Source organism: Pangasianodon hypophthalmus, chromosome 10, assembly GCF_027358585.1.
Source record: "Pangasianodon hypophthalmus isolate fPanHyp1 chromosome 10, fPanHyp1.pri, whole genome shotgun sequence".
NCBI classification, from domain to species: Eukaryota; Metazoa; Chordata; class Actinopteri; order Siluriformes; family Pangasiidae; genus Pangasianodon; species Pangasianodon hypophthalmus.
The window spans coordinates 25,853,418-25,871,268 of record NC_069719.1 but is presented as its reverse complement, the minus strand read 5'-3'; the positions used below and the strand labels follow the sequence as shown (position 1 = coordinate 25,871,268).

Below are 17,851 nucleotides of genomic sequence, written 5' to 3'. Positions count from 1 at the left end.
ATTTCTTTGGATTTTATGTTTCTCTTCTGAAATTAAGTTGCCTTTGTAATTTATCTTTGTCTTTCTTATACCACAGTGCTTGGATTCTCAAATCTGATTGGTCAGAAGCTGTTGATTAAACAGCTGCAAGGCAAATGACACGTTTACGTTAATGCGCTTGTTCGAATACGTTATCATTTCAAGTACCGGCTCAAACACAGTGTCTCGTATGACGGACACTTAAGTCTGATATTAAAACGTGTCGTTATTTAACAAAGAAAGATATCGTTGATATGGTGAAGTTTTCTGTAAGGAGATGTTTATTGATGTAACATTTATGGAAGGAGTCTCCATTGTCAGTGTAAGTTTTCCACACAGGAAGGTCTTCAGGTCTTTGCGCTTTCTGGTTTCTCTGTGACAATCTGCATTTATTCCCCCCGTATTAACATCAAGAGTGTGGAAAAGAGGTGAGGTGAGGAAACAGCTGTTTATAGCTGCTGTAACATTAGTGATAATGTGAACTAACTTGTTTAAATGTAACCAGAAATGGATAAAAAGTATATCGTGAAATTTTAATATTAATATGAGCAAATTACTGTGGTATAAGAGGAATAAAAGAGTTCGAGACATGCTGTTATTGGAAAATAATCAACTTCATGGCCACATCACACCATCCCTGTTGTTTATTTTCCTACAAAATGCCGTCCCAGAGTTTTTTTTTTTTTCATTGCATAAGTTGGTTTTGTTTAAAGGTTTATAATATTTGATTAAAATTTCCTTTAGCACGAACAGAGGTGCCGCACTTTCACAATCACTAGTCTGCTACAGTCAATGCAACGATTATGATCGATCACAGATAATATTGAATCATAAATATCATCTATGTCAATATTTATAATAATATGATCAGTGGAGAAAACCATCTTTGTTAAATTTGTTTAAAGCGTTCATATTTTATTTTATTTTAAGACAAAAAAAAGGGGGAAAGGCTGGTATAAATCTGTCGTTCAGAGAAAAAACAGACATCAATATACGTAAGGTATAATCCATTACTCAACCATAATAGTGTCATTGTTGAGCTACTGCTAGATATTAGAAATTTGAACCATCCTATCTAATATCACAACCTGGACAAAAGCAACAGCAAATCAGCATTAACAGGAACAGATTGTCTTTTAGTGTCAATCCATTATTTTTGCTAGTTTCTGACCCTGATCCTGAAGCAGTATTACTAAAATATCTTTAGTAATACTGTCAATGGCCAGAGGAGGGCTGTTATATACTATATGCTCAAAAATGCTTCCCTAATAAATCTTGTTTAAATAAATCTTGTTGATCTTGTATTGAATCAAGCATTCAATACAAACAGAATGGCCTTCTGGTGCGTGCAACATTATTTCATATTTTTCTACTTTCTGTAACATGACTTTTTTACATTTTTTTTTTTTTTTAACCAGATGAGGGCTATTACATATTGCTCCATTCTCGGCTTCTAGTTTGCTGGTTATAAATAAGTGGATCAGTTCTCTGAAATCCCAGATGAAAATATATCCTCTGAGATTTGATTCAAGCCTGTTTTTAAAAAGGATATGAGATCTAAGTGCTAAAGCAATGCATCAGTTTGTCCGAGTCAGTCTGAAAGAAAGTCAAAGCAAGGCGTGAGTATTTTTAATAAACATACATATGACAGTGAATGGAGAATGGAAAACTAATGATCCAGTTCATATCAACACATCATTATGGCTGACGAGGTCAGACCCCCCGTCCCCCCTGCAGCCTAAAAAGGCAAGGCCGTGAACAGCTGGTGGAAGGAACACAGGCTAAGAATAACCAGTGGCTGTGGTGGATAAGGTTACCTTGAAACTCTTGTGCATTTTTTCTTGTGCCATGGCCATGTGAGGCACCAATTACGCCGGTGAAATTATTAGCAAGCGTGTTTGCTGCCTCCCCTGTTTATCCGTAGAGCCTTAGTGCCTCTTTGGAGTTCCCCCACACCATCTTGCCACACTGCCCTTCACCATGCTCACTGAATATACTTTGGAAAATTAGATTTTTTTGGACTCAGTTAACAAGGTTCCACCTGTGGATTGTATGGGGGGACTAACAAGCCGGGCAGCGTTAACATCAAACAGGTGGAACCACTGCAACGGGACAGGACAAGATCAGCTGAAGCTTCCACAGCAAGTCACACTATGACTAATGAAACTGAAGGTATTGCATTATTTATTTATAGACTTTATAAGTTAGTTGAAAGATTGCATATAATATATACGCTGTGTGTTTTTTAATGATGTAATACCAGATTTGATAGCACACAGATTAAATATCTACATTTTTTTGTTTAGTTGGATATAGCACATGGCAGCAGCAACAACACTTATTATCAGAAGTGTTTTTTTTTTTAAAGACAAATCAATCGATTTCTGTGATTATCCAATGAAATTAAAGGTTCAGCAAAAAAAAAAAATTGATCAGTCTTTGCATACAAGGCTTCTATCTCTATCATGCCACACAAAGCTTTCTCTAAGGGGAGGTTGTTGTAACATTTTTGGAAGGAGTCTCCAGTATCAGAGCTTTGTAACAGAAAAAGGTAAAGCTATAACTTTAATTTTCCCACCACAAGATAGTCTTCATGACGAAGGGCTTAACATGTAGTAACATGACAAGCTGCAAAACAAATTATTAATAACAAAAGTGGTTTCACAATGAATGTACCTATAAATGGATAAAAAAGTGTCATGCTTATAATCTACTGAATTAAAACGTGTAATTATTGGCAATTTGCTGTGGTATAAGAGGAATAAAACACTTCAGGATGGGATGTGCCTTTAAAGTAAAGCAAATCCACAACATTTGTGTGTTTAGATGATGTTTTTTTATCCAAATTGAGTTACAATTGAGATAAGATGCAGATGAGGGTTAAGGATCTTGACCAAGGACTCACCCATGGCAGCTTGGTGGTGCTGGGATTTGAACTCACAACCTTCCAATCAGTAGCCCAATGCTGTAACCATTGAGCCACCACTACATCCTGTTATGGTTTATTGCTGACTTATTACATTAACTATAATCAAACTGTATAAAATTATAAAACTATAATAGTTTTAAAGCTTATGTAATGACATTTAGCACTAAACGATGTGTTTATCACTGAAGACTGTGCCATATCCACTGTCCAATGACAGTAGAGTAATATAACACTTATGTAATTCATACAGCCTTGCTGTATCATGTTACTGTTTTGACCCAAGGTTTAACAAGGAGCTCTGTGCAGTTCGGCGTTTATTTTCTCTACTAAGTCTTGGCGCAAAAAAATTATTTACACAAGTTCATTTACATTTAGAAAGATTGCGATATCCTGATATGCAGTACACCAAAGATAGCTTCTGGACTGCACATATGAGAAGTGTGAAATATTTGGCCTACAGCAAGAGTCAGCTCCTGTCGAGTCAAGTCATTTGAAATAAATAGACTAGTACATGTAGGAAAGAGAATTTCTGATGAGTCATTTCAACAATTAGTCGCTTGCTTTGACATTTAAGATGGTGTCTTTTATTCCTCCTCTATTGCAATTTTAACTTATTTAAGAGTAACACTTTTTTATCCTTTTATAGTTACATTTAATATTGTGAAATGTCACGAAACACATTAGTTCTGTTATCGCTCATTTCCTCACCAACCTCTCGTTTTTCCCTTTTGTTCTCCATCATGAAGACTTTCCCATGACTGTTACAAAGTGCTGACACTAGAGACTCCTTCCATAAATGCTCGATAAATGCCTCCTAACAGAAAACATCCCCATTTCAATAATTAGACATTTTTCTTTGTTAAACAGCAACACGTTTTTTTTTAAACCAGTTAATAATTAGGTTTAGATGATGTATCTTTTGCCTTAGAAGTCTCTATGAATGAGCTGTTACTACAGAAGAGATAACCTGCGATTTGAATTACAGCTGCACCATTGTCAGAGCTGCTGTTATAGAAAATTAATCAACACCTCCTGTCTAAACAGATTGGAGAATTCAACAGTGCTTACTACTGACAACAATATTAGGATGTTTCTAAATGCACTGTATTAGCACCATGGGTAATCTGTACTGGCTGGAGTACATTTGGTCACTGTGCTTTACACTGAGGGATTTTATGAGAGCTCTAGACAATCTCTGTGAATATTAACCTATAATCTGTTCAGCCTGTAACGCCGTGTACTAGCCCTGAGAGCGACTAAACTCAGAGTTCTCACTGAAATATCTAAAAGATCATCTCACCCTGCTTCTGTGTCTCCTACATTGCTATCAAAAGCCTGTAATGGCTTTGCTGTCTTGCTTGTTCTTACCCTGCAGAGCCCCTCAAACACTTTGGTATTCTGGCACTGAGTGTCCCAGGTTTAGTTTGTCCTCTACAGAAGTCAGGCCATTTAGTGACTCAATGCATTTAAGGTTTCTAAGACTTCTGAGTCTCTTCTTTTCCTCTTTAATGCTGAGCTGAAATCGGAAAATGCATGTAATGTGGGTGTCTGTACTTTCTGTAAAGTGTTCACTAGGGGTTGTTAGGTGCTAAAAATGAACTAATAATTAACTTTTGGTGTGACAATGAGAAAATCTGAAATGTAATGTCAAAATATTAAAAAATACTATAAAGAAAGGTAAACAGTAAACAACTAAATCAATGTGATATTTGGTGTGGCAATCCTTTGCCTTGATAACTATCAGTTCTCTTAGATATACTGTTATGCAGGTTTATAAGACTTGGATATTTTTTTAGTGATCTAGTGATTTTTTTTTTCTTAAATGAAAATTCGCTGCAGTTCTTTTGCAGAGTGCTGTTTCAAATTCCTCTGTAGGTTGTGGACAGCTGTGGTGATGATTTAATCTGAAAAATGTGTTGCTTTCTTTAATTAACATTACTGGTACACTAACTGTTTTGGTCACTTTCTCCTAATTTAGCCAATGGCAATTTCCACCCACTAACTACACTAGGTTTCTTATATCTCAAATCAGCTACCAGTCTGGCCAAAGGTTAACATGGAAGCAGCACATCTCTAACAGCTCAATGTTCTTGGAGGAGAGCACTAACTGCTCTCTTCTGTATGACTCAACAGAGATCTGTGATTTTCTAATATGAGTCTGAATGACAGGCCTCTCAGACACTAGGGCCATTTATGATTTCCTGAACTCCTGGCCATGAATAGCCATGGAATTGTTAGGATTCAAACCCACAAACTCTCAACAATATAGCAAAAGCTTAGAAAGCTGTCCCACTCAAGATCCCCATGACATGTCCTACTTGTAATAACAGTTGTACATAATATTGATTGTCTGTAACATGCAAGTCTTGGGAGATGGTTGAGGGTAAACATGCAGGAGGGTCAAAAAAATCTTGCATTGGTAGCAAGGACTAAACACGGAGAGACATGACACTGCCTATAGTAAACAATCGGCAAAGCAAGTGTGCCTTGAAAACACAGTAATGGCACAGAGTGAACATTACTTGGATTGGCAAGACTTCGCAAAGTTGTATGTTGCAATGACTGGGGTTGCTTCTTATTTATTTAATTGTGCCTCCTCCTCCTCATTTCCTTTCCCCGCTTCTTAACTCTTCCCTTCAAGGAAGTGAAGAAAGCATGCAAGAAAAGGAAACAAGAACAGAAGGAATTACCAAATGAGACGTCCTTGCTCACTAAAGCTTCAATTTAAAGTGACTTTAATGAATGCACTTATTAATTAAAACATAATTGCATGTGTACATCACACACTTAAATATCGATGTCTCAGCCTAAACAAGATTCTACTCATCCTCTGACTTCTCTGTTTTTAAAGCAAGGCATATTAATTGACTTTAATTTGTATTTTAATTTGTACTCATTGTATTTATTTAAGATTATTCATTTTGGATTTGTGGTGTCATTTATTATGATTTGGGTTTTGGAGGGGAGTTTGAGCATTTATACCCTAGGCTTACAACACGTGTTAGTATAAAAAATACTTCTGTGTAGAAAGCACCTGTGTGTCCTTGATCCAAAAGCCTCCTCTCTTCTTGTTCCTTGATTCATCTGAGCACATTTTAAGAATTGGTATTGCTTTAAAGATGGTGGAATTCTATTAATTTCCAGGTCACAGGTATTAAGATGTAAGTTCAAGGACTCAATGAGGCATCAGTTAGGTTTTTGGGCCTTATATACTCTAAAAACAGGAAGTAACCTGGAAGTGGTAAGCTAGAACACAGGGGAGGGAGACCTCTGTTGGCAGGGAGGTGTAATATCTTAAGATGGTGTGACTAAAAGAAATGTATGAGCGCAATTACTGAAATGCATTTTGTAATTACGTCCCTGTTATTCCCGTCCTATTGTACTGTAGATTCTGGAGCAGAGCCCGTCAGTATGGACGTCCAAAATCAGGAAGCCGTGCACTTGACACCTCGTGAGGTGATAAACCACGGCTTCATGAGGGTCTTAAAGCGTCCTGCACAGTGGCTGATCATCATTTCTCTTCTAATCTCCTGGTCAGCAGCTGGAATTTTTATGTTTGACTTTGTGAGTGACGAGCAGCTGACAAGTAAGTGACTTTATCTGATATGTCAGATGATCATGGGGCTCTGAAATGGTCACCAGAAATGAGAAATCATGCGTTCTCATGTTTTATCTTTATAGATTTACAACACATAAGTTCAGATCCCATGACAGTGGTGAATGAAGCTGTTGAGGGATTTACAGACAAAATGAGCCACTTAAATGACATTTTTAATAATGCACATGGTAAGTTTAATTACTTCAGATGCAGGTTTTATAGGTGTGAATAAATAAATTTAAAAATATTAACACTTTTTTCTGACTCACAGAGTACGTTCCTACTGTAATCACTGATCCAATGGCTGCCGTTAACCAGTGGGCAGATGCCTCGACGTCGTTTCTGATAGGAATACATGGTGATGTACTTGGAGTTCATATTTTTCAATTTAAACTTTAAAATCTAGCTTGCCTTTATCATCATTTTAGTCCAATGTGATTTATTTTCCCAAACAATATTTATACCTGTCACCACTTTGTTCAATGTAATGATTTCTTCTCTTTCATTTTGTTTCCCCACAGAAAGTGAAGGAGTCACTTATTTCCTTAAACCTGGCCGTGATGTATTAGATGAAATGAATGATTGGGTTAGGAGCCTGGCAGGATATTTATTCCACATGTTCGAAGGTAACTCAGCATTACAACTCAAGGTTGCGCATTGATTATTGCAGGAAAAAAACCTCAATCCCTTGGCCACAAAGAAAAAAATGCCATGACCACTGAAAACTAAGGAATCTCAAGAAATCTTGTTAGAATAAAATCAATACATTCTTAAATTACTTAATGTTCTAATAAGGTCATCCTTGTTCACAGACATTTATCATGAATTTCTCATTAGATCATTTTGAACCGTGTGAAGAATGCAACTGACCTTTTAGCTTTAGTAAGAAGAAAGAGATCAACCCTGGTTTAATGCAGTATAATGGGGCAAAGTTCATCCTGATCATGACCTGTCATGGGTCTAGTAAAACAAGTTGTGATTCCCTGTAAAAATGAGCAAATTTTAATTTTTTTTTTAAATCACATAAGAATTTGGGATTAAAAACCTGTCTTCAGCAGGTCCAGTCTTACATTCCTTACTCTTCTAACTACTACGTTCTGATTAGTTGCATAGTAGCTACTGAACAATTCATAGTAGTTGCTGAATAATGTGCTCTAAAGTGAGTAACTATAAAACAAATGAGATAACAAATGTCCAATTAGGCCTGGGATTAATGCCAAATCTTAACAGTGAGCTAAGAAGAAAATTGATACAGAACTTCACAGAGCTGCCAGCTTATTAACAACTCATTCAATATACCTAATAAACTGGCAAATGTATGTTCAGTTTGAATGGTATACAAGTTGTATACTTTTCTCCAAAATATATTTCCACTCTGTCCTACTTAGATCTGTTGGATGCAGTAATTGTTAATCCTCTGGAAAAGGTCGCTGAAGCGGCTGCAAATATTTCAGACACAGTCATGGTCACCTTGAGCTCTTTCACAGGAATGTTCAAGGGCGTTGAAGGTACGTGAAAACACACAATCATGTTCTGTTTGAAATTCAAACCGTCTGTGTGTCTGTCAAGTGGTAAAGGCTCGATAAGAAACACAATATCACTATAACATTAATTACATAATCACCACAAAAAAACAGTACATTACAAACATTAGTAAACAGACATGAAACAGAAATACAATCAATCAATCAATCAATCAATCTCCAACAAGTTATTTAGCAATGGAGTAGCAATTTGCAGTGGAAACTCAAAAAAGTTGATTACTGCCTGAAATTGCCAAGATAAACACACCTGATATCAGTCAAGTGTGGTGCATATGATAAACATGAAATATTTGCATTAATTTTAACTTCATACAGCATGATATAGTATACTCCTGCTATGAAATTTATTATAAAGAAAGTTTTTGGTTTCTATTTACCTTGTAATTTGTCTTGTTGTTAACATGTTAGAGAAATGCAAGAGAGAACAAGAGGGTGCAAGAGTGAGGCACTGAATGCCTCTAGGCAGACAAAAAATGTTTAAAGTATATGAAAAAGCCGTCAGATATTGTTCATGATACTGTTAATGAACGTATGTAGAAGCACTGGGAATGCAGTAATAAGGGTGGAAGCCATATTGTTAAATTAAACCCAATTTGCAGTGATAAATGTGATCATTACAAGTAGGACTATTCATGCAGCAATATACTGGTAATATACTAGACTCCTATTAGCTTTATTTCAATGCTTACCATCTTTTCATTCATATGTCATCATATTAGTTATTTTTTATTTTTTTTTTAAATGGTCGCTTGCTTTTGTGTTACATCATATAACGTTTGACTGCGATAAAGCAACAACAGCAACAACAACAATGCTCTATGCTTCTTTAGTCCGCATTTTCTATCCCCTGATTTTTTGGGGGGGCTTGAAGACAAATGCTTGAGTTTAAAGGCAGTAGTCTAGAGGCTATTAAAAAATCCTGTACATTAGTATTGAACTGAAAATATACAATGAGGTGAATTAATCTTATCTTTCTTAGTTTGGATTCCTAAAACAAGCACAAGTCCCATGGAATTGGCCAGCGATGTTCTCGAAGGAGCACAAAACCTCAAAAACAACATCGTCACACACGTGTCCAACCTGTTCTCTGGGGACGAGGGTATGACAACGACAAAGCATTTGTACATTTAAAATAAATACGACAGCTAATAGATATTTTGATTTACTTTCTATTTCTATTTTATTTCTGTTTTTATTTTCCCAGGTGGTGTTTCTGACATTAACTTTGATCCCATGAAAGTTGTCACAGACACAGTTGAGGAATTCTCTGACAGAAGGGACATGTTTTTAGCATATCTCTCTAATATCTTAATGGAGGATAAAGGTATGTACACAGGTTTCGTGAATCGTATGATACATTTAATATATGTTTCAATGCTGCATCAAAGTTTCGTTGTGTTTATTTGATACGCTGCTTTTGCGTTTAGATGACACGCCACATGTGATCAGGAGAAAAGGTTAGTATAAATCGAAAGATGTTCGATAACTGATAATTCAGGGGTTGCATAGAGCTTAGTTTAAACAAATTCTTGTAAATAAAACCATGACCAGTGCTGGAGTATCATCCAAAGCATCCTTTGACACTGCTGTACACATTGCATACTCTGTCCAAGGAAGGCTGCACATTGAGCTATAAGTAGAGCTCTGTTGAAGGACATGAGCTTCCATGCTGCGCATTCTCAGTTCCAGAATCAATTATTTCAGCTGAGCCACCATCTCATCCTTAAATAGTGTAAAATGCTACACATAGTTATTACTGTGCACATTTTAATGTTAATTTACTTATTTTCATTGTTAACCATGTAACCTAAACATGCATCGCTTTATCTGCATTTAACTGCACTAATAAAATAACCTATAAATAGTGATGTCATGACTATAGTTGACTAGTAATCTACTTTTTTTTTTTGTTGTGCAACCCCTATTACCAACACAAAGCTGAATGTTTATATTTCCTGTGTTAAACTGGATAAAGTTGCAATTCTGTGTTATTTACATTTCCTGTGCTAACTTTATTAAATTGTATTTTTCATGCCATAATTCAACATGAAATATCCACAGGAGAATTTCTGCCACCTAAGGAAAAAGGTTAGTAACATTTAACTACAAATTACAATATTTATTAAAATCGACCGTAATTGGGAGAACAAACCAAAATGCTTGACAAAATTGCTAAACTCGGACTGCACTGACAAAAAAAAGAGCATGAATAACAGGTGCATGACCACAGTCTACATTTTCTTAAATCGATAGTTTCTGTCTATGGACCTAGTGTGCTACTACCATGCAGGGACAGAATAGATGAAAGGAAAAGCTTTAAAAAAAAAAATCTATTTTAAATCATGAATCTTAATGGTGCATGGAAAAAATGAAAACGTTCTTGTATTAACAGAGTGTGTTACGTTTTGATTGTGATTTCATCTCTGCATTGTCAAACCTTTCTGTACTTTATATACAGTATTTTGGAAAAAAAAATTGATTTTATATGAAACCTTTCAATCTTGTCTAATATTCATTTGGAATGGTTGTGCATGAAAAAAAAAATCCCAGATACAAAATAAACATGTCCATGTGAAATGCCTTGCCCTCTGATTTCCTTTTGTGGTTTCCACTTTTTTACACTCAAGTTTGACAGAATTACCAACTCGGTCTCACAACTGCAAATTTGTAAGAATTCAGATGAGGCAATTGAGGTGGAAAGTTGGGGTGAGAGACAGAATTAGCACTCAAAATTTTTCTTAAAGGAAATTTTTTCTTAAAGGAAAAGTTTGGTGAAAAAAAATTATTTATTTGTTCCACAATTTCTTATAACTGTTACTATAGCACTGGCATTACTGAGCCAAACAATGTCTTTTGAGCTGAGTGCATGATGATATAGGCATGCTGTTAATACAGCAATGCTAAATTGGAGGCTATAAGCTTCATGTCACTATAAACTACTTCATCAAGCGTATCTTAACTGATCAACTACATTCAAAGTAAAAAAAAAATTGAAAAATGTAAGTTTTGGCCAAAATGTAGGTGAGATTGAGTTGGAATTGGGTTTAAGTGTACATACTGGTAGTGTTTAACCCTCTTAAGTCCATTCTTATAACATTCGTCTTGTCACTTTTACTTCAGTAAGGAATAAATCACAAAGGAGCGTGCTGTTAAAGGAAAATAATCAACGATGGGGTGGAGTTAAGTTAATGATTTGCCAGTAACAGTACATCCCAAAGTCTTTTATTCCTCTTATACCACAGCAATTTGCCAATGCTAACAACAACATGTATTTTTTTATCCCTTTATAGTTACAGTTGATGTTGTGGAATATTCAGAAAACATGTTAAAACAAGATTTTTCTCTCTCTTGAAGCTACTAAGGGAAAAAAAAATGCAGGTTGTTGTGTTACCAAGAAAAGGCAAAATCTTCTGTCCTGAAAACTTTCCTGTATCTGAAAACCTAATGTGACTGTTACTACGTTCTGACACTAGAGACTCCTTCCAGAAATGTTAAATAAACATCTCCTTATAGAAAGCCTCACTGTATCAACAACCATGCAGAATTCAATAGTGCTGTGGTATAATTACATTTAATTAGGTTATTTATTAAATACACCAGCTGTTACATCTAGATTGTGTATATTATATATTTTAAATTGTTGAAAGTAGAATTTTTAAATTCATTTAGCAATGTAGATTAATTACTGAGTTGTGTAGAATATGTATTTACATTATATATTATTTTTATTCATGCTACATATACATATACATTTATTCATTCATGAGAGCGTTTTAGTTCAAGTTGAAATGCTAAATATGTACACTGCTGAGATCTTCCCTGTGTTGCCATTCAAACATTTCCTCTTCTCTGCATGTTAAGTAAAGAATAAAACACTTTGGGGTGTGTCATTATAGGAAAAAAGTTAATAATAGAGTGGTATACAAACTTGATTCTTTTCCAATAATAGCATGTCCCAAGGTGTTTTATTCCTTTTATACCGCAACGATTTTCCAACACTAACAATTTTAACTTATTAATTAAAGACACGTTGTACATTACATCCTTTTAATGTTGTGGTACGTATGCAAAACATGTTAGTTTCCCATAATTCACTTACGTTATAACAGATATAAACTGTTGTTTACTCACTCAGCCTCGTTTTTTTTTTCATCAACACATTCAGAATCGAGAATTCAACAGCGCTATTGTATAATTCATTTTATCATATCCGAACTTATCTGTGATTTTACCTGTACAGTATCATGATTCACACAAGCATTATGAAAAGAGGTTTAACATGGGGGGTGGAGTTATTTATAATTTTATTTGTCTAAATTCAATTCAGCCGATTTGTTTGCTTGCTTGCTGAACGTCCTACAAATTTTGCATGAGACTGGGTCATCAAATTATAAATTTGTAACCACACAAAATGGCTTCATGAAACAGTTGCAGAGATGCTGGGCAGGAAAAAGAATGCTGCCTATCTTAGTCTGAAACGCAAGCTTTTGAAGGCGGATATTGCTAATTGGGACACGGAAGACATTGGGACTACAGATGTGAAGGACCAAACGAAGGCATCTGAAGAGGAGGATGATGATTTCAGCTTGGCAGAGTCGTTGGATGTAGTGAGTGAAAAAGATCCAGCCAAAGCAATGGAAGATGTTGCTGATGTCTTGGATGACAAGGAAGTATCTGGACTAAAAGAACAAGTCCTACATCAGGGAACTGACTCACATGAAGTTGAATTGGGTAAAGTCATTGAAGATACTTCTGATGCTATTGGTGAAGTGGTAATGGAGTCGATCCATGAGATGGCAGATGAGGACACAGTTGAAACTGTCAGTGTTTCTCGCAATAATGAAGAAGACGAAAATGAGAAGGTGGATGAACACAAGACTCAAACATATGACACTTCCTCAGAGGTTGCAGTTGAGGAGAAAGTTAATATTTATAATGCTGTTGATGAGGAGGAGCCAATAAAATCAACATCAACAGTGGACCCCAAAGACCAAACCAATGTTGATGGTTCTGATGTCATTGGTGAAGAGGAACCAGTAAAATTACTGAATAGTGCAACCAACGACACTGATGAAGACCAAACGAAAACTGGTGACTCTTTCTCAGAGGCCACTATTAAGGAGGAATCTGTTGAACCCACAGTTTTGAATGTTGAGGAGAAAACATTAAAAACTTCCATGAAAAAAGAACAAGATGAAACTGTTTCTGGCGTCGGTGGTGATGAGGAACCAGTAAAATTACCTGATACTGTGACAAACAAGAGTGATGAAGACCAAACTAAGACTAAAACTGGTGACACATTCTCAGATGCCACAATTAAGGAGGAATCTTTTGTTTCAAATGATGAAGAGTTAAATCCACTTGCAACCAAAAGCACTGAGGAAGACCAATCCAAAACAAGTGTAACTTTGTCTGAGACCCTGTTGAAAATGGAATCAGATGATGGTTCTTTTGTTGTTGATGAAGAGAAACCAATAAACTCAACACAAATTCCTACAAAAGACAATGACGAAGAAGAAACTAAAACGGATGCTTATATTGAGACAGTTGTTCAGGAGTTAGCAACTACTGAATCATCTCTTGGTGCTCATGATGGAGTCAAGGATAAAGTGGAAGAAAAAGTAAAGGAAGAAGAGATTAAGGAAGTAAAGGAGGATCAGGTTGAGAATGCAACAAAGAAAGATAATGGCGAAGATGATTTTATTCAGAGTGATGATGAAAATAACAACAACAATGATAGAAAGAGACAACCAGTCAAAAGATATCATGTAAGACATGGAGAAACGACCAAGGAAACCAATGATCAAGAAAATGAGCTTCATGAAGAGGATGAAAAAGGTATAAAAAAAATTTATTTCATCATATGAAATCTTGAACCAGTTCTTTCATTTATTGCTAAGAAACAGGAGGTCATATGAGTCTCAAAACTGACTATATTTAGATGGATGTTCCTTCTTTATCTTTAATATGTATTGATCTGGGGTGTGTTTCCCGAAAGGTTCAAATCTTCAGAATGCTACAAGCGTTTCCCAAAATCCTTCTTAACTGAAGTAGTACATAAACTCATTCATAAACTAACGACCAACATGAGCAATTCATTATTCACTAAGTACTTATTTACTTTGTCCTTGCATGCAGTTGTACCTCAAAAAGAATAATTTTTGTATCATCACTGATGCATTTGACCAAACTGAGATTCATTATTATCTGTTTTAGTCACTGAACCATGTACAGATTTAACCCCTGGGCTGTGAATCGATTGTTTTAGTGTCGACTTGTGCTGCTATTTGCTAGACTAGGTTGAAGATATATATATATATATATATATATATATATATATATATATATATATATATATATATATGTATATATATATATATATATATATATATATATATATATACATAACATAACATATGTCCTCCGTGAAATTGTTTGATACTCACTAGAGTTTTCTGGAAACACACCCCTATACTGTCAAACATGAACAGAAAATGTAAACCATATGTTCCTGCATTTTGGTGTTTCAAACAAATGCTCATTAGTTTTCATGTTTTCTTGCACCATTAGCAGATATATTAATGAATATATTAATGCATTGCAACAGTATGGAGTATAAGTAATAATATAGAGTTATGAATAGTGGAGCTCATATTCATATCTCGTTATCATGTTCTCGATTTGTTTAGAAATGAAAATTTGGTAACATTGATTTGTAACTGCAATAATGCCTCAGAAATGTTTGAAAAAGTGCTGTAATTAATTCCTTGATGAAACAAGGTGGGTGTCACTATTGTTCAAAATCAGAATTGGCCAAATGAGAGTCCCTGCCAATGTGCGACACAAGCACTGTAATAATGCAAAGAATTTGGATAGATAGATAGATAGATAGATAGATCATACATACATACATACATACATACATAGCTCTATTACATAATTTTAGAATATAAAGTTGAAATTCTCTTTATGTGTCAGTGCCATTTTTTCCCCAATTTTTGTCCTCAATTTTTCATTATTTCATTATTTTTCGTGGTCAGAAATTAAAGGACCAGCTCTGACACTGATAGAGGTCACATGCAGTAATTATTCTTTTTAACCAAAAGTATTCAAAGTCCTGTCCCATTTTCTATAGTATAGTTTTGTGAATGTTCACTATTAATTTCAGTCACAATTAATAATAACTATTAATACAGCAGTTTATACTTTACAGTTTTCTCTATGCATCTCTACACAGTTAAATACCACTACTTAAATACTGATGCAAATTTTTTCGAGTCACTATAAAAATGCAGTAAGAATAAGCATCTTTGCAATAAAGTGCATAAATACCACAAAATATATAATAGTATGTTCTTACATCATATTTTTTGGGTATTTTTTCCACTTTACAGCAGTTCTGATGCCTGATTATTAAGTGACTATATATATATATAATTTAAAAATGTCTCTCTCATGTAACCTACGTGTATGAATTTTAGTTCTGGAGCAAGAAAGAATTGCCAAGGAGAAAAGAGCTCGGGAAGAAGTCTACAAAGCCATTCAAGGTGATTCCTTTACTTTAACTCTGTGCACATACACTGTGGGATAAACCTCTGATATATCGACTGCAAAGATTCTGCATTTTAAGAGGACTGCAACTTGTGCATTCTTCCAGAAATGCGAGCCGAAAAGGCTGCAGAAGAAACAGAGAAACAAATTGAGAAGGATAAAGAAAAAGAGAAGAAGAAAGAAGAGTTAAGGAAGGAAATGGTGAAACTAAAAGAAAAGCCTAAAGAGGACATAAGCAAGATTGCAGAAACTAAAGGTGAGAATCGGAATCCTAAATCTAATACTAAATCTTAAAATACCTAAGATTCATGTCAGATTTATATGACCAAAGTGTAAAGTACAGGACGTACATGCATCCAAAAAAGGTCACAAAACTGAACTAAACAACGTGCCTTTGAGTGGTTAGCTATGTAGTATGTCCTTTGGTCAGTATTTAATTTAGCACTATGTATATAATTTGTGAACACTAAGCAGGTTGGAGCAGCTCAGTTCATTGACCCCACACACACTCCCCAGTCTGAGAAACAAATGTGCAGTAACATAAAATACATAAAGTCATAAGTCAGCCTCTACCAGATCCCAACACTGTACAACAGGGATTGTTATAGGAACCATTAATCCACACTTTAGCTTTTATTAAATAAGTAATAAAACACTTAGGTACATGCTGTTATAGGAAAATTAATCAATAATGGTGTGGTGTTATGTTACCAGCTAGAAGTTGATTATTTCCTAAGAACAGCATGTCCCAAGTGTTTTATTACTTACTGAAACCAGCATGAAACCAAAGTGAGCAAATGAAAATTATTTCCATCTTACACTAGTCATATGTTCTTTCACAGTACTAATCCAAAGAATACACTTCCATCAGTGTTGATGCATTCCCAAATCAAAGTTCAAACTTTGAGCTCTACATGCCAAAATGCACTAATTTCCAGAGTCACATTTTTATTGATAAAAAAACATGATATATTGATATATCTGTGTAACCTAGGACTTTCTGAAATACTGAATATGAATATTATAGAATATATATATATAAAGCCACCAGTAAATACAACTCAAGTGAACTATGTTAAATTGTATTAAATTGACAGGATATTGTAATAGAAGAAGCCTTTTTCCAACCCTTCAAGGTCAATTATAAAACAATATGACTCTATCAATTCAATATAATACTATTCAGGTGCCAGTTGGGAATCTAATCATCTGAATTATAGACTAGATCAGATGGACTAAATGTAGAAGTTATTCACTGGTGGACGTCATCATAAAGAAACACAAGGTCACATAAAGTCACATACTTTAAATCATATACACATGCTGAAATCATGCTGTTAATTCATTATAAAATTCCACTCCAGGAAAGTACTATCAAAATTTCTCACAGACTTTGTTCTCCTTTCATACAGAGCATGAAGATTTGGATAAGATGGTTAATGTTACAATTAAAGGTATGAAAACACAGTCTTTTCTGGCTTCCTCATGCCATATTATTGCTTGTCTATTCAAGCAAAACTCTCGGTCCTATTGTTCATTATAAGATATACTGAAACTTTTTCCCCTCTTTTATGTGTTGCAGCTGTAATGATCACCACAGAGAAAGCTCCCCCACCCGTTATAAAGAAAGGTATTAATGCATTTAAAATACACATTTAATAAAATGTTTGCTATTTGGAGATTGTAAGTTGCATAGAAGATGCAAATTTGCTCGAGTATGACTTCCTGTAAACTATAAACATGAACTCTGAACACTGCAACATCATATGGACATCCATCTTGGACAATCACGCCTCCATCCTGAAAACTTTCCCATGTTGGGAAACATAAAGTTACAGCTTTACCTGTGGCTGTCCAATGCTGACACTGGAGACTCCTTCCAAAAAGGCTAAATAAACATCTCCTCATAGAAAAATTTATATCAACCATACATTCATATCAATCATATCAACAATTATACTCATTTTTAATCTGTTAATATGAAACTTAATAATATTTGCAAGAGTACATTTGTCTCGTAGCCGGAACTACTGTCATAGCAGCTGTTACAGAAAATTAATATTCCTTAATCTTTCTTGAATTGAGAATTCACAAATTAATAATGTTTTTGTGTCCATTATAGAGGTCAAAGCTAAAGAAGAGAAAGCTAAGCCAACTCATATTAAGAAAGGTATGTGAGCATGTTTTGGATATTATTTGATATCTTTGATT

The 17,851-nt window shown here is 34.9% G+C and overlaps 1 protein-coding gene across 5 annotated transcripts in view; it reads left to right on the top strand.

Moving 5' to 3' along the window:
• Positions 1 to 1,851: 1,851 nt before the first annotated feature.
• Positions 1,852 to 17,851, top strand: part of si:ch211-266g18.10 (titin) — a 36,695-nt gene continuing 20,695 nt past the window's right edge. For 3 of the 5 annotated variants that reach the window (XM_053237346.1, XM_053237348.1, XM_053237345.1), the window contains exons 1-16: positions 1,853 to 2,190; positions 6,336 to 6,533; positions 6,629 to 6,733; positions 6,817 to 6,903; positions 7,067 to 7,171; positions 7,934 to 8,053; positions 9,069 to 9,188; positions 9,294 to 9,413; positions 9,517 to 9,546; positions 10,151 to 10,177; positions 12,518 to 13,927; positions 15,571 to 15,636; positions 15,747 to 15,896; positions 17,053 to 17,094; positions 17,223 to 17,270; positions 17,763 to 17,810. In XM_053237346.1, the coding sequence (XP_053093321.1) occupies positions 2,172 to 2,190; positions 6,336 to 6,533; positions 6,629 to 6,733; positions 6,817 to 6,903; positions 7,067 to 7,171; positions 7,934 to 8,053; positions 9,069 to 9,188; positions 9,294 to 9,413; positions 9,517 to 9,546; positions 10,151 to 10,177; positions 12,518 to 13,927; positions 15,571 to 15,636; positions 15,747 to 15,896; positions 17,053 to 17,094; positions 17,223 to 17,270; positions 17,763 to 17,810 (2,695 nt within the window). In that variant the 5' untranslated portion in view covers positions 1,853 to 2,171. Of the gene's footprint in view, positions 2,191 to 6,335; positions 6,534 to 6,628; positions 6,734 to 6,816; positions 6,904 to 7,066; positions 7,172 to 7,933; positions 8,054 to 9,068; positions 9,189 to 9,293; positions 9,414 to 9,516; positions 9,547 to 10,150; positions 10,178 to 12,517; positions 13,928 to 15,570; positions 15,637 to 15,746; positions 15,897 to 17,052; positions 17,095 to 17,222; positions 17,271 to 17,762; positions 17,811 to 17,851 lie in introns of all 5 variants that reach the window. The other 2 variants (XM_053237347.1, XM_053237349.1) reach the window with 2 other exon arrangements.